General features: G+C 43.9%; 2 protein-coding genes across 3 annotated transcripts in view; both read left to right on the top strand.

Annotated features, from left to right (window-relative positions):
* stat5a (signal transducer and activator of transcription 5a) overlaps nt 1-16,791 on the top strand; it is a 100,303-nt gene that overhangs the window by 36,017 nt on the left and 47,495 nt on the right. The window contains exons 10-20 of one of the 2 annotated variants that reach the window (XR_014554410.1): nt 729-908; nt 1,684-1,771; nt 2,071-2,193; nt 2,595-2,687; nt 2,937-3,143; nt 3,936-4,030; nt 4,386-4,528; nt 4,738-4,893; nt 5,065-5,116; nt 5,571-5,681; nt 5,900-7,737. Coding sequence is in view for 1 of the 2 variants with exons in the window: in XM_083677175.1 (XP_083533301.1) it covers nt 729-908; nt 1,684-1,771; nt 2,071-2,193; nt 2,595-2,687; nt 2,937-3,143; nt 3,936-4,030; nt 4,386-4,528; nt 4,738-4,893; nt 5,065-5,116; nt 5,571-5,681; nt 5,900-6,023 (1,372 nt within the window). In the remaining variant the exon portion in view is untranslated. Of the gene's footprint in view, nt 1-728; nt 909-1,683; nt 1,772-2,070; nt 2,194-2,594; nt 2,688-2,936; nt 3,144-3,935; nt 4,031-4,385; nt 4,529-4,737; nt 4,894-5,064; nt 5,117-5,570; nt 5,682-5,899; nt 8,547-16,791 lie in introns of those variants that run through there. The other variant, XM_083677175.1, reaches the window with a different exon arrangement.
* The window catches only part of LOC310809745 (inactive phospholipase C-like protein 2), a 60,973-nt gene continuing 59,052 nt past the window's right edge, over nt 14,871-16,791 (top strand). The window contains exon 1 of the mRNA XM_083677173.1: nt 14,871-15,264. Coding sequence (XP_083533299.1) covers nt 14,944-15,264 — 321 coding nt within the window. The 5' untranslated portion in view covers nt 14,871-14,943. The remainder of the gene's footprint in view (nt 15,265-16,791) is intronic.

Genomic DNA, 16,791 nt, shown 5'->3' on the forward strand with positions numbered 1-16,791 from the left:
GAGTGAGAAGAACGGAGGGGAAAAACCTAGATCATTGGAGAGAGTATAAGATCTATGGAGAAAGAGTGTGTGTGTGGTACTGGAGGTACTGGTGATACTGGAGGTATGAAGAGTCAGCAGGATACAGGGGCTGAGAAAGGCCCATGCTATTAACAACATGAAGTTGTGGCCCTCAAGGCATGTCTGTCAGGCTGGAGGAGTCGTCTTTTCTCTTCTCTGGTTAGAACTCTGAGTGCTCCCAACATTCCCTACCTCTCTCCCAAGCTGTGTGTCCCTACAGAGACCCATAATGCACTGAGAAGCTGTGTCACTGTCACAGTGATGTCTGTTAAAAGGGTTCAGGTTAGCAGGGACTAGCGTTCAAAGCCCAGACAGTGCTTGTGTTTCCTCCCTCTTCACTCTGTCCTGCCCTCCAGCGTAACCACATCCTCTCCTTCCTTTCCCCTGAACACTAGCACTCGTAGGCACATGGGGCAAATACACCAATGTGCTCTTCTAGCTCTCAGTACCTGAAGGAATAATCGTCACTATGCCTACTGTATGTGTGTGTGTCCATGTGTGTATTCTGTCCATGGTAAACCTCAAGGGCTGTCTTTTGTACTATATACTGTATGTTTTCGGGGGGAAAAAAGCAGCACAATTGATGGTATTGGGTGATTTGTACAATGTTTGTGTTTGGTTAGAATGATCTGACTGAGCTGACTGGCCTTGACCTCCTCTCTCTCCAGCACCTTCATCATTGAGAAGCAGCCTCCGCAGGTGCTGAAGACCCAGACCAAGTTTGCTGCCACAGTGCGCCTCCTAGTGGGCGGGAAGCTGAACGTGCACATGAACCCTCCCCAGGTCAAAGCCACCATCATCAGTGAACAGCAGGCCAAGTCACTGCTCAAGAATGAGAACACCAGGAAGTGAGTCTCAGCGTAGAAGATCTCATCCACACTTTACAGTAACCTTTCATATAACACAAGCCTGTACTAGCAATAGAACTATGACCCCTAGCCTGTTATAAAAGTAGTATAGTGGTCCTCTGTGGCTCAGTTGGTAGAGCATGGTGCTAACAACGCTTATGTTGTGGGTTTGTATATTGAAAAATGTATGCACTCACTGCAATGTAAGTTGCTTTGGATAAAAGTGTCAGCTAAATGCCATATATTATTACTATACCCCTACTGCTCACTACATGGATATAGCTAGAATCCAAACAATGCCACAGTGGAATCTTTGGGGCCCTTGGAGATTCCACTTTTAAATTTAACAGTGTACCACATTCCACATTCTGCACGACTAATAGAATCCCGAGGACGTCCTCGGTCGGTAGTGCGTGAATGCAATCTCATTTATCAGACATTATGTGCCTCTTTGAACTAAACAAACAGCCCTGTCACTGTGTCCTTAGCCCAGGGGGATATCTAAAATCGGAAATGATGAACAATGACTGTCCTTCTTGTTACTATGGAACGTCAGCACAACAGAAGTAAACATCATGTGTGGTGAACATATGTTGGTCAATTATTTTGAACATTGTTGTTATTAACCCTTTCACTCCTTCAATCAATGATTTGATACAGCACTCTCTCACCTCTGTAGTAGTTTTATGACTGGTTCCCTCATGTAAGCTAACCAGCTAACTCTCTCTCTCTCTCTCTCTCTCTCTCTCTCTCTCTCTCTCTCTCTGTCTCCCAGTGACAGCAGTGGAGATATCCTCAACAACAACTGTGTGATGGAGTACCACCAGACCACAGGCACGCTCAGCGCCCACTTCAGAAATATGGTGAGTGGAACAGGACTTAACGAGCTAGCCACATATAGAGAGTGCAGTATGCTTTCCACAAAGCTCTGGAGAACCTGCATTCATGGATGGTGTTGTCATACTCGCTTGCATGATGCTCTCTCCCCATGGTATCCAGAATTCCCCTCCACAGATTATCCACAGATTATTTCCAACTTGCATGCTGTGGTAATCAAAAGGAATGCTGCATGTCTGATGAGAGAGCGGCAGCTCAAAGTGAATAGGTTAGGGTTGGTCCCAGCTCGCCACTCACAGGCGTCCACTTCTCCACTTTCATGTAGTCTTTGAAGAGGATCAAGCGCTCGGACAGGCGAGGGGCGGAGTCTGTGACGGAGGAGAAGTTTACTATTCTGTTCGAGTCCCAGTTCAGTGTCGGGGGCAACGAGCTGGTCTTTCAGGTTAAGGTAAGAACAGACAGACAGACTAATCCAGCCTCGACTCGCATACTGCCTAAAAGAAGTCCACTAGGCTCTTGAAAATAATGAAAATAATGCAGAGATTGCAAAAATAGAAGTGATTTGTGATAATGTGCTCACTATGATTAATGTACATAATCACACACTCCCATAGCACATTTGTTTTCATAACAAGAACATGTTAAAGCATAATTCCTACAATGTAAGTATGTACTATATGTGTGTTTGTACTGCATGTATGTATGTATGAAAGAATGTATGTATGTGTGTATATTTTGTTTAATTTGATTAAAAAGCTTTCACTTTTTCCAGTAGTTGTCCTTTCTGTCAGTACAAATTGCTGTGTGCAGTTTTATGTTGCTGAGAACCTCCCTTTCTGCCTCTATCAGACCTTATCACTTCCTGTGGTGGTGATAGTCCACGGTAGTCAAGACAATAACGCCACAGCAACTGTGCTATGGGACAACGCTTTTGCCGAACCGGTGAGTTGAGTCTGTGCGTGCGTGCGTGTGTGCATGCGTGCTTGCGGGCGGGCGGGCGTCCTGCGTAAGTGTGTGTGCATGTGTGTACGTGTGTGCGTGCGTGCGGGCGGGCGTGCGTGTGTGCGTGCGTGCTTGCGGGCGGGCGGGCGTCCTGCGTAAGTGTGTGTGCATGTGTGTGCGTGTGTGCATGCATGTTTGTGATGGTGTTTTTTCTTAGTTAGGGGCCTTAACTACTCCGTGCTTCCCCAGGGTCGGGTGCCCTTCCTAGTGCCTGATAAGGTCTTATGGCCCCAGCTATGCGAGGCCCTCAACATGAAGTACAAGGCTGAGGTGCAGAGTAACCGGGGCCTCTCTGAGGAGAACCTGGTCTTCCTGGCCCAGAAGGCGTTCAGCAGCTCCAGCATCAACCCTGAGGACTACCGCAACATGACAATGACCTGGTCCCAGTTTAACAGGGTGAGCCAGTGACCACTAACCATTACAAAACCAAAATAAAATGTTTTATGCCTAGAAATAATTTATGGTTACTTTTTGATGTGATTTGAAGAGGTAGTGTATGTGGATTTTTATGTGGATTTGTATTTGAGTCACAGAGACTGAGTTAACTAAATTTTGGATGTGCCTGCAGGCACTTTAGTAATGACTATACTATATAATTCAAATGATCATCTAGTTGTATATCTCTGCCTAAACTTAGGCTGGCAGAGAGAGAGAGAGCTTCACTGGCTATGTCATCCTCCAATCCCCTTAATGGGCCTGTTTGTCCAGACAGGGAGGACTAATTCAGCTCTCCGCCTCATTGGCTACCTCTAACCAGCCAATGATGACAGAGAACACACTTACATTCAGACCTCATTCACCACACGCCATCAATCTCATTAGTGAGAGGCCCGTAGGAACACACACCTCAAAGTGAATGCACTCTCTCACACACACACACACACACACACACACACACACACACACACACACACACACACACACACACACACACACACACACACACACACACAATAGCAGTACTACCAGAACTTCACTGATCTCATCTGTGTGGTTGAGGACATGTTGTTCTCAGTGTTAATAGACTGGAGCGATGGGAGGAAATCACATGAACTCACATAAAGGACACCACTATCTGTTCTGATTGTTGCTTTGCTCTGTACTGTACAGTATGTGTGAGGAGAGGTTGGAGTGAGGAAAGACAGAGTGTTCATTTGAAACCCATTGCAAAACCCCTTCACCCTACAGGAGAGCCTGCCAGGTAGGAACTTCACGTTTTGGCAGTGGTTTGATGGGGTCATGGAACTCACGAAAAAGCATCTCAAACCACACTGGAATGATGGGTGAGAAATCTTTGTAATGTTGCCATATTCTAAGCTTTTTTACCCCTGAATGAGACTGTATGAAGTTACTATTGAGTATACAGTATGTATAGTATTTTTTTCTTTGGGTGAAATGAACAACTAAAAAGGGGTCCAGGGGTTAACATGATGCAACACCTGACCATTGCTGTCCCTGGCTCACGTCAGACTGCTTTTTTCCAAGCTCAGTGACTCAACTTCAGAATCCCACTCTTTACCATGGCAACCACTGGATCTTGAGATATTCTTACCTGGAAATGAGCTTTGGTCAAGCGGGAGAGGGAACACATGCTAATGCTATAATGTCTATCTCTCTCTCTCTCTGTGTGTCTCTCAGAGCGATCCTGGGCTTTGTGAATAAGCAGCAAGCCCAGGACATGCTGATGTCAAAACCCAACGGGACCTTCCTGCTGCGTTTCAGTGACTCTGAGATAGGAGGGATCACCATTGCCTGGGTGGCAGAGAATCCCAACAAAGCAGGTAAACCTCAAATTAATAAACCCCAACCACTACATATCAATGCCCCAATGTGCCAAGTGGCAATTATCACCAATCATGTCAGTACCTATTATAAATGCTTCATCACATATAAATATCTACACACATATAAATGTCTCATTTTGAGAGACCAAAGTCACAGTGTGGGAAAGCTGTGTGTTAACGATGCGTGTGTTTCCTGTGTCTCCCAGGGGAGAGGATGGTGTGGAACCTCATGCCCTACACAACCAAAGACTTCTCTATCCGCTCTCTGGCTGACCGCATCAGCGACCTCAACCACCTGCTGTTCCTTTACCCCGACAGACCCAAGGATGAGGTCTTCTCCAAATACTACACCCCACCTCTCTGTACGCACTGCATTCATTTAATCATTTTTCTTTTGATAAAAAAAATAAAAAAAGAATATGGAAAGAAACACCTTATGTTTCAGTTTCTAAACAACTCTCTGTGGAATGTGTTACCATCACGATGAGGAGTCTGTGGATGTCTCTCCTTCACTCTGCCTTCCTCTCTTACAGCAAAAGCAGTGGATGGCTATGTCAAACCACAGATCAAACAAGTGGTACCAGAGTAAGTGTCTGTCCCCTTGATTCCTTCAGTCCTTCTCTCCCTCCCTCCCTCCTTCTCTACTTCCATCGCTCCCTCCGTCTCACTTCCTCCCTTTTTCCCTCCCTCCCCTCTCCCCCTCCCTTCTTCCCCTGCATCCCTCCCATCAGAGTGGCGACAGGGCTGAGTTAATCACCTAACTATGGGCTCTGAATGCAGATCAACCATTAGGTCTCTATAAACGACGGAGGCCAATTAGAGTCCAACCTTCTGCCTGACCAGCCCTGTCCTTCTCTCATCATCCCAGTTAACATTGTTAGTGAGATAGCCTGGTTCCCTGCTCCTCTCTGCTCCACTCCTTACCCAAGGCCTGGATAGCTTGGGGAATGGTGATAATGAAACAGAAGGAGGTCATGACTGATGATGATGAGTGTTGCTAAGGCAATCAATAAAAATTGAGTGTGTCTTGACACCCCAGGTTCACCAATCCAGCCAATCCTGAAACAGCAGGAGCAAACCCCACCTACATGGATCACGTCGCCTCTCCTGCTGTCAGTCACCCTCACACCTACAGCCTATACGCACCTATGTGAGTGAAGATTCTGCAGGGACAAGCTGTGTGTGTGTGTGTGTGTGTGTGTGTGTGTGTGTGTGTGTGTGTGTGTGTGTGTGTGTGTGTGTGTGTGTGTGTGTGTGTGTGCGTGCGTGTGCGTGCCTGCGTGTCCATGCTGGCGTGTGTGTATGTTAAGTTTCTGTTTGTTTCTGTATGATTGCCTATCTGTGAGTAACTCTTCTCTGGTCTGGTAGGAGCGACTCCATGTTGGATGCGGAGGGTGACTTTGACCTGGATGACACCATGGACGTGGCGAGACACGTGGAGGAGCTGCTGCGGCGGCCAATGGAGAGCCAGTGGAGCGGCCAACAGTCGTGACCTTCAACCTCTAACCCCTGACAACACCAAATGAACCCTGCCCCTTTTGACATTTCAGATGGTTTAATTCCATTCATTTTCTCCTGTTAAATTTCAGATAGCTATAATGTGAAATGTTAATAATGGTTGTGATTGTTTTTTTCGTTTTTTTCTTTTCAGCATGCAAACTGCATGCCAGTGACTTTTTTATTTGTTTTTTAGTATGTATCTGTAAAACAGACAAATTTTGATGCAAAAAAAAAAAAAAAGGAAGAAAGAAAGAAAAAAGAAATGTCATTCAGATCATGCATGTATTTTCATTTGTTAATTTGGTCACACTCTCCACAAACAAAACAGAAGTTAACTACTGTACGAAGTCATTTAAACAGTTGTACTGTTTTTATTTTGTTGTAAATGGTTTATCAATGTTTTACATGGAACCTGCCCTCTGACGAAAAAACTTAAATGAAACATAATGCTGTTGTTATTGGCAACATCATCAGATTTGTTACTAAGGGAAGTTTCAATCAGAAGTAGTCTGTTTGTACACTAAACTCCAAGCAAGAATAGCTTTCCTCTCATTTTCAGAGCACACTGACTATCTGTGTCACACACACACACACACACACACACACACGCACGCACGCACGCACACACACACACACACACACACACACACACACGTACACACACACACACACACACACACACACACACACACACACACACACACACACTCACACACACGTCTTTGCTCATGTTCTGTTCAGATCATCAAACTCAAGTACTTTTGGCCCCCATCACACTGACTGGCTATTTGTGTTATAATGTTTGAACACAGGAGTACAAATACAAAAATATATCCAGTGCTGTTCCATGCCCACTTGTTCCCTCAGGTCATTGGACACCCTCCCCTCTATTCTTCTCTACTACGTGTCTACTACGTCATCAATGATAACTCTCATTACTGCTCTTCTGTCTGTAGTTTATAACAACACATTCTTTTGGTCAAATCTTGTGATGCTGTGGTGTGCTGTGCTGAAGATATCCTTGTCCATAGTCGCCACTGGGGGGTTGGGTGTGTGTGTGTGTGTGTGTGTGTGTGTGTGTGTGTGTGTGTGTGTGTGTGTGTGTGTGTGTGTGTGTGTATGGTGATTGGACTAACTCAAAACTCCTTACCTAAAACAGTGGGACTGCAGGGAGATATTGGGGTGTCATGGGGAGCCCTGGCTTAGTCTTGTGTATCTGCAGAAGTAGCCTACACTAACTGCACTCCCGCTGAGGTGCAGAGGTGCGCAGGGTCATGCTGCACCTGTCTATCTGTTGTCTGTCTGTCTGTCTGTCTGCCTGTGACTTGTTTACTGTTATTACTGATCACTTGTACTAAACCTGCATGTGCATGTGTCTGTGTGACAACATGAACATCAACTGACATCAACTGAGGTACAGAAACGTAAGGAATGAAGTGCTTGAACAGACTCATCGGTCCGGGCCGTACACGTAGAACATAGAGATCTCTTGCTGTAGAAAAGTGTTGGGAGTTGTGGCCCTCGCCCCCTCTCTCTCTCTCTCTCTCTCTCTCTCTCTCTCTCTCTCTCTCTCTCTCTCTCTCTCTCTCTCTCTCTCTCTCTCTCTGTCATCAATATGTGTTGTGGCTAGTATACCCACAAGATTACATTTACAGGATTAGGGTTAGTCTCACTGAGACAAGCCCACCTGTTGTTGCGGCTATGCAGTGAACCCCACCCCTTCCCAAACACACACACACACACAAACACCACTCATACACACTCTCTCACACACCTCTGAGCTATTGGATAATGTATTGATGACAACACCAACCCCCACTCCTCTCATAACAACCCCCCTCCCCACCCCCCCACCCTCTCTGCTTATAAGCTCTGTCCTCTCAGGAATGAATCACTATGCTTGGTTGATGTATCATAAAGTGAAAGACAAATAGAGAATTATTTATCTACAGTATATACAGCATATATGAATTTATTTTCTGTACCATAATTCTATTTTATTACGGTGTAAGTCTGGCACGCCCCTCTGAATGTAACCCCCTTGCATGATCTATAGAGGGCACACAAAATCACGCGTCCTCTGAGGCTTTTTCCACATCGTTTTAGGACTACACCTGAAAAAAGCCATACTGCAAACGGTAATCAGAAGTACGTTTCTTATGTGCTTTGTCTCTCTCCAGTGGACATTATTTAAAGTATTCCTTCTGTTTCTTTTTGTTTTCCAAAAGAAACATTTCTTCTTTGTATTTCTTGATTTCTTTTATGTTGTTGAAGAGTCCAGCTACGTGGGAGGTCTTGTGATATTTTCTTTTTTTAACATTATTCTCATAATTTCAAACTTGGATCTTTGTTTCACCGTAGTCTATGTACTTTTGAAGCTGTAGATGGCGCTGTGTTCTGTTCAGTGTACGTTCCATGTTTGTGGTTGGGTTTTAGAACTTGGTCTTCTCCGAGGAAAAACAGCAGTTGAATTGAGGAAAAAAAATAAAGTTTTATAAATAATTTGAACCATGAAATGAAAGTAGAGAAGAAGTGACTCTGAAATAAATGTTTTATTTATGCACACTTAGTCACCATCAGTCTACACTGCAATCACATGAAACCAGCATCTCAGCTACCATGCTCACTGCAAAAGGGAATAACACACAATCGTAATACAACAATGAGTGTGCACGGCTCATTCATTCGTTTGTTCAATTTATTTAGGAAAATCATTGGGATTGATTTGTCTCGTGCAAGGGAGCGCTGTTTTTTTGGATCCCCATTCACTGTTTCCATTGTAACAGACTGGGTCTCAGGGTCAACTCACATCTGCCATCTAGTGGCGGAAAGAGAAAGTGTCTCTGAGACACAGGTCGGCCAGTATGTGCCTGTAAAGGGGTAGCTCGCTCTAAACCAACATTTTTGTGATCAACCACATACCTTCACTCCAGTCGATAAAGTCCCTATCTCAGTTATTTATCAACTTGTACTTCCACATTTTCCAATACAATGGAAGCAAAGGGGTCCACTTTCTGGCCAGAGAGTGCTTCCCATCCACTACCATTATATTGGAAAATGTGGAAGTGCAAGTTGCTAGATAATTGAGATAAGCTATCCCTTTGAAGGGGCAATCTGGGATTCAAACAACAAAGCGATCTCTCCGCCACATTTTTGGTAAAAAATTTAGGGATGGGGCTGGAGAAATGTAACCACTCTTAAATTCATAGATGGAGCTGCAAAGCCTGACCGTCCATGAGATTAAAATGATAGTTTTAGCCATGTTTTTCAGCTATATGGTTTGTTTTCAATTACACTGTTTACAAACAACGCTTATATTGTGGGTGCTGATGGGGTAAGACAGTTGAACTAAGCTCATGAAGCATGCATATGTTTTATTCTTCAAGATATAATATAATTACCCTATTGCTGAAATATAATTAACTATAACTCTATGCTATAACATAGATGACTATCAATAGCTGCTGTGGTTGTCAATCTCAGGATACAGGATTGACTGGCATAGGATTGACTGCCCATGGCTGTTTGCCCTTTTCACTAATTACTGTGGATAATTGCAATTCCTGTTCAGAGTAGTTCTATATATATATATATATAATTTCTATTTTTAAATGATTGGAGGTCAGTGTGGGCCTGTTGCTTGGATACGAATCTGCACGTGGTTGCCTGGAAACTGTTCGATATTCGCAACAAGAGCAGTAAAACAGGGAAGTGGACACGAGGGGTTAGGGGGTTCAATTGAACCCAATTTAACACAGCAGGTGTTTGGAAGAAAATGTCATTTTTTGGACAGCAAAAACAAACCAATGCACAATACTTCAAAGCTACCCAAAATGGAGCAAATCATCTGCAGATGAACAAACATGCTAGCCTTTCTCACGTTTACACAGTATAGGCTATATGAACATTAATTTTACAGCAATTAAGAAGGTTTAAGAGCTTCACTCTTCTTGCCAACAACTGGAGATGAACTCACAACCCAAATATCCCAACTGAGAGGTTATTCCTATGATATAATAACCACTACCATAACCACTGACTTTCAACATACATATAGGGAAGGTCACTCAACTTGTACTGCACAGATTCAAATGACTGATGATTGGCAAAAAGAAAGAAGAACAACTGTATTGTGAGATTTCAGTACAGCCTTTGATCATTTGTCATTGAAAAAACTCACTCGTTATGACTATCACCTGCCATCACATGGTTGGAAAGTTACTTATCCAATACAACCCAGAGAGTTTTCTTCAATGGAAGCTTTTCTGATATTAGAAATGTGCAGCGTGGCGTCCCTCAGGGCAGCTGCCTCAGGCCGTTACTCTTCTCTATTGTTACAAATGATTTGCCACCTCTTCTTACAAGAAGCTAGAGTGACTATGTATGCTGATGATTCCACACTCTACATGTCAGCACCTACAGCTAGTTAGCTCACTGAGACTTAATAAGGACCTACAGTCAGTATCAGAATAGGTGATTAAAAATAAACTGGTTTTAAATACATCACGCATTGTACTCTTAGACCGAAACCTTGATTGGAGTTGTGCATAAAGGGTGTAACGATTGAGCAAGTTGAAAAAGGTGAACTCCTAGGAGTAACATTGGATGGTCAGATATCATGGTCAAGTCATATTGACAAAGTTGTTGTTAAGATGGAGAGAGAGGTATGTCTATGTTATAAGAAGATGTTCTGCATTTTTTACACAATGCTCAGCTGTACTACTCATTCAGGCTCTGGTCTTGTCCCATCTTGATTGATGTCCAGTAATATGGTCAGGTACAGCAAAGGAAGACCTAGCAAAGCTACAGCTGACTCAAAACAGGAAGTGTTGAGGAGAGATTGACTACTTGTTTGTTGAAATGTCCTATCCACTTGTATCATCTATTTGCATACACTTCAAACAGACATACATGCCCCACAAGACACACCACTATGGGTTTCTTCATGGTACCCAATCAAAAACAGATTTATTGCGCCACTCAGTTATGTATAGAGCCATGTCATCGTTGAATGACCTGCCTGGCAAAAAGCAAGTTTAGCTTATAAAACAGATGAAAAAACATATTGTATCACAGCGCCTCTCCTCTTTCTAAAGAGCTAATTTAACTGGACTGTATATAAGCATATGAATATGTATATATGAATAGTGTAAAAAGTGTTGTTTCTTGGTGTCTTGATAATATATGACTCATCTTGTGTTGTTATTGATGTATTATTATTATTTTATGTATTTATATTATATTGTTCTTGTATATGTATGTTGTTCTTGTATATACTGTAACTGTTCTGTCTAAAGATGTTCTGTATTCTGTCATGTGTTTTATGTTCTATGTGGATCCCGGAAAGCTTAGTGGCTGCATGTGCAGCAGCTAATGAGGATCCTGATAAACAAATAAATTCAATCCCTTTGAAACAAAGTGAGGCTGGCATGCAAGGCTAACAGTGTATGATCTGTCATATTGCCTCTTACAACAATTTTTTGATAGTGTGTAACTACTCTGTTCTGTTCTTTAGTCAGCAGGTCAAATGTGGCTCTTTTATGTGTCAAATACTGGATAATGCAGTAGTGAAACAGAGAGTTATGCACCTGTTTCCACATGAACCACAAAAACCACTGAATTGAGAATACTTTCCCAAATCCCCCTGATGGATTTAAAATTCTCAAAGGGATTTAGTTGAGCCTGAACAGTTTTTTGTTGTTGTTTTTTGAGAGAACATTTGGCTGATGGAAATTAATGAGTATGGGGATCTATCCTCCAGTTCCTACTTGTGACCACTAGATGTCATCAGAGGTACTGCTGAGTCAAGCTGAGCTGAGCTGGCCTGTTTATGCATCCACCATAATTCCTGAAACAGTGCTGGAAAGGACAATGTGAAAAAGAAAATATCCGTGCCAGCACAGTATGGTTCGAATTGCCCCTTTAATGTCTAAAGCGCATTGCTGTATCTAAAGCAGCTTCTTCATAGGTCAGATACCAGAGTTATCCAGTCACGGCTTTTTAACCACACTTCACTCAGATGATTAAGCTGTAAATTGGCACCAGTGAACGTTGCATTAATCTACACATTCAAATTAATCTGTGCATCAGTTCAAGTAATTAGACCGCCTCAGAGGAGGGTGGTCCATCAGAGGCACTTATGGAAAAGGCCAAAGGTCACGATTAGAGTATACGTCAAAATAAAAGACTCACATTAAATCACTGATAGGCACTGAATGGTGAAACATACTGAGGGTTTTCATAGACAGAGTTTCTGTTCCCCTTCACAGAGGTCATGTGGGTGGGCACAGGAAGTATGGTATTCTGGCCCTCAGAGGCCTTGCTGTGATCACTGAGAAGTCTCTATACACGTCCCTTAAAAATCTCATCACATTAATACTGATTATTCAGCCTCATGTATCCCAGAGTGCTGTCTTTTTCTCTGCTGTCTATATCTCTCTGTTGTGCAGACACGGGGCAGCATCTCCAACTGCCTTCGTTATGCATGGCTGAGTAGTCATGGTGGTTGTGACATGCATTGTTACACCTCTAAACAACTGTATCCAAGGTAATTCATTATGAACATTTGACCTGGCGACCCTCTCAACCGTTGAGGACAAATACCCTCTGGAGCCTGTGCCATGACATTACCCCACACAGTCATAGACCTCTCATCTGCAGTGATTGGTCTGCACTGTCGTCATGGGCCTCTCCTCGAGTGGGCTGGGTGTGAGGGAGTCAAGCTAGGAGATAGGAGCTACGGGTGGCTACCCCTCCTTATGTGTGTAGGGGGAGGGATGGGCAGAAACACATCATACCTCGGGCTCACTTCCTGTCACAGGAAGCTACAACCAACCACAATGGAAAACAAAGAGGTGTGATTAAGAATAACAGTGGCAGAGCAGACGACGGCAAACTGCCTGTAAAAGGTGCTCCCGCTCTTATCTAGCATTTACTCTCCCACTCTTTCTCTTTCCTTTTATCCTCCTCTATCTACAGCTCGTATGTTATCCTCCTCCCACTCAGTGTTGTTAGGCCATCCCCGTCTCTTCATCGCCTGTTTTGTTCTTCGGTAAGTGATGGAGTGCTTCACAGAGCACATTTGTGGGCTCAGAGATTCTTTAATGAGACACATGTGTGTTTACACCATGTGAACTTTTCTCCTCTCCTCAGTGCAGGTCCTGGCGGAGCTTGTTTTTACGTTTTTTAAGCCCTTGGACGTCAAACGCATGTTCACATTCAACCCAGACAGCCGGGCTTGAAGGCAGGAAGGCTTTTAAAAGCAGGACTTTTGCTAAATTATTTCTGAAGATGCATAATACATGACTTCATAATCTGACTGCCATGTTTTCCTTCCTTCGTTTTTCTTTTATTCTCCCTCCGTATCATCCCTCCATCAACCCCTTGTCTCTTTCTTTCGGTCACTCTCTCTCTCTCTCTCTCTCCTCTCTGTCTGCAGCTGGACTGCATGCTTTAAGAAGAAGAAATCATTCAAGCTTATGGTCAAGAGTGGAGTACAGACCAGGACTGAGAGGGGGCAGGTGTGGACCCCAAAGAGCTCTGTGATCACATGATGACTCCCCTCATTCAACTTGTGTCATTACATGATAACAACCTATAGTATGAATCCCTTCTCTGTTACTTGGGGAGACATTGTAACACCAGAAAGTATCACTTGTTCCAACGTTAATTCTTCAGATATAAGCTCCTCATTGATTGCCATGTCTACCATTATTTTCACCATGTGATATGGAGTCTGATTGTGCACAACCTTGAATAATACTCGTCCTTGCTACCACTATGACATCCCCCTTGACCTTTCACATCTTTCCCGGTTGGACCACAGAGTAAAGCCACAGAGCATCTGGCCAACTGCACAGCCCCATCATCACATGGCACGGTTCACTTTTGCACTGGTTTAGTCTGACGATAATGATTGGTGCTGGGTTTGATTAGTCTGGTTTGGTCTGACGATAATGATCGGTGCTGGGTTTGATTAGTCTGGTTTGACAATAATGACCAGACACTCTCAGCCCACACTCACTGCAACACATGATTCCGCTCATGCCAATTTGCTGTAATGTGATTTGGCCTCTAAGTGGGATATTAATGGGCATTATTATCTGTGTTTGTTGCTCATCATTTGTTTTCTCCCTCCTGACATGTCTTAAGTTAGAGGGGTTTTCCTGCATTGTTTTAAGTGTAAAATGCGTTGGGGGGGGGGGCATATTTCGTGCAAATACTTTCTCAAACATAAACGTGAGACAATGATGTACATAACCTACTCAATCACTACAGAAAATGTTGCGTGCGTGCGTGTGTGTGTGTGTGTGTGTGTGTGTGTGTGTGTGTGTGTGTGTGTGTGTAAATGACGTGAATTTGTGTATGAGGGAGGGGGAGAGGAACAAAATCACACAACAGCGCATTGTAAATAGCTGCATCCCGCGGATGCACGTGGGGAAGAGCTCCCGATTTCTCATCTGCGAAAGGAAAAAGTACAGCACCAGACAATTCGCAGTGTGGAGAGGAATAGCGGACGGTATGCATCCAGCCAAGACGCAAACACAAGAATCTGGGAGAAAACCGAAAGTGTTGGCTTCTAACTAAAACGCTAATTGACGCCTTTTTTAATTGACCAGTACTGTTTAGACCTATATATTACTTGTTTCTACGCGGGGTCTTTGCCGCTATAGCTAATCAGACCGGATCACATACGGAGCACCATCTGCTCATTTAACGACCGAGCGACAAGAAAGAGTTTGATCAGGCGGACTATTCAATCTGTCCATCAAAGGTTCGGAGGACCGCGCGTCGACGGTGGACTGATCATATATAGGTTAGTCTACACACGCACGAACTCATTCTAATTAGTCTGTTGTTTTGAGACAATGGGTCAGTACATAATGTTGAGTGTTTTGTCGTAACGTCCGTGGATGATGGCAGGGGTACATGCTTCCGAGGCTGTGTCGGGACATTTGTTAGATACAATTGCCGCCTCACCGGCACAGGGCGCGACGGGAATAGCGGGACTGAATAACAATGACGCCGCGATGCTGCATCCGTCTGGCACCCGGGCATTCCTGGACGTTTCGGCGGCTGCTCTGTCTGCCGCGCACCCGGTCTATGGGGCCGAGGGAGTTTACACCAACGGAAGGTACAAGGAGCACGGGAGCCCTAGGATTGGCAGCAGCAGCCGCGACAATTCAGCCGAACGAAGTCACGGTGGGGCGAACACACCTTGCGGCATTATGAAGGTTGGTTGGTTTGTTTTCCTGTACTTTTTCTATGTCATAATAGGAAGACACTTGAAGGTTGCAGCAATGAGGGTTAATTACTCCAATAGCATACGCCACACGCAGTAACACAATGACTATGTATATAGCAGCAATCAATAGGCAGCCTTGCAACCTTTGAACACTATCGGTAGGCTGCGCATCAAATGTGTGACATTCTGATGTGCATTGCAAGAATGTTGCTCTTGTAGCCTAAAAAGGTAACAAACACTGTTTCCTAAGTCGTTCATGGTGACAATGTTACAAAGGCGGTTCAAACGCCAGTGAAACAACTATGTAGCCAGTCCCTGAAGTTATAGTTTCACTAAATCAGACTCCGATGAGATACTGGGTTCCGAGATGACTGAAGTTATAACGTCCCTTGGTGATGCTGCTCGACTCGTCCACGGAGCCGCTTCTGCCTGCCAGGTTAGTTCTTAAAAGGTGACATACATCTCTGAGCGAGGATGCATCGTGACAGCACAAGGGACACCCTGGAGCCGTAGTAAAACTACCCATCTCGTGTATGTTGGAACCTGCACTGTAGGCTAGTACAATTCGATAATGTAAACTGGCAGAAACAAACAAACAACAAAAACTATGAAAAGAAAGTGATCATTGTCAGCTCCATATACAGTACTGTAGGCCTATTTATCGGTGACACTCAGTTTGCTTAGCAACTGGCAATTCTGTTTAATTCTGTCTATTTCCTACAGTATGTTATTGAATTCCCTGCAGACGTGTGGGCGAGTATGCAACACACTTTGCCTCTTCTGTGTGACGTGTTCCTCTGAGGTGTAATGGAATCCTCAGAAAATGAACAAGTCCCAGAGTGTTGCTTCTCTTCACCTCAGGGTCTTCTGCCTTATTGATGAAAAGCAGGATTGTTCTTCCAGGAAATTCCATAGGATATTATAGTTCAAGGCTACACCCAATCCCTCCACAATAAAGATGCAGTTCACTGTACAGTTCATAAGACAAATATGACAAGAATGCAAAGGGGATTATTAAGTCTAAATGCAATTCTGATGTTGAATCCTCAAAAGCTCAAAATTCTCAGAATGTTCCCATACATTTCTATAAAGCTAGGTTATATTTTAGGGGTTTGTTGTGGTAGTGTCTGATGATGCACATTGTGTATATAAAAGAAAAGCCAATGCCTGCTGTTGCAAGGGACAGGATAGATGTATAAACAACAAATAGACCTTGCAGGGAACCAGTCTGGTTAGAGGACCCATCCCCTGGCTGGCTAGAGCAATGCCTGAGTTATGTTGTTTCTACGACTGACTCAGCTCAGTGAGATGAGCGTTAGAACTCAATATGGTGAAAATGATTCATGTTCAGGAAAAAGTTCGCCTGGGATTTTGGGGTCAACAGCTTGAATGCCAGGCGTGAAATGCCAGTAGACAACTCATTTGAGGTTACGTGCGTGTGACTCTTTCATAGTTGCGTGCGATAACCCAATTAGAGAACCACCATGTCCTCTTTTGAGCAGTGCACTGACATTTC

The sequence above is a fragment of the Argentina silus genome (genome assembly GCF_951799395.1).
Source record: "Argentina silus genome assembly, chromosome: 9".
Taxonomy (NCBI): domain Eukaryota; kingdom Metazoa; phylum Chordata; class Actinopteri; order Argentiniformes; family Argentinidae; genus Argentina; species Argentina silus.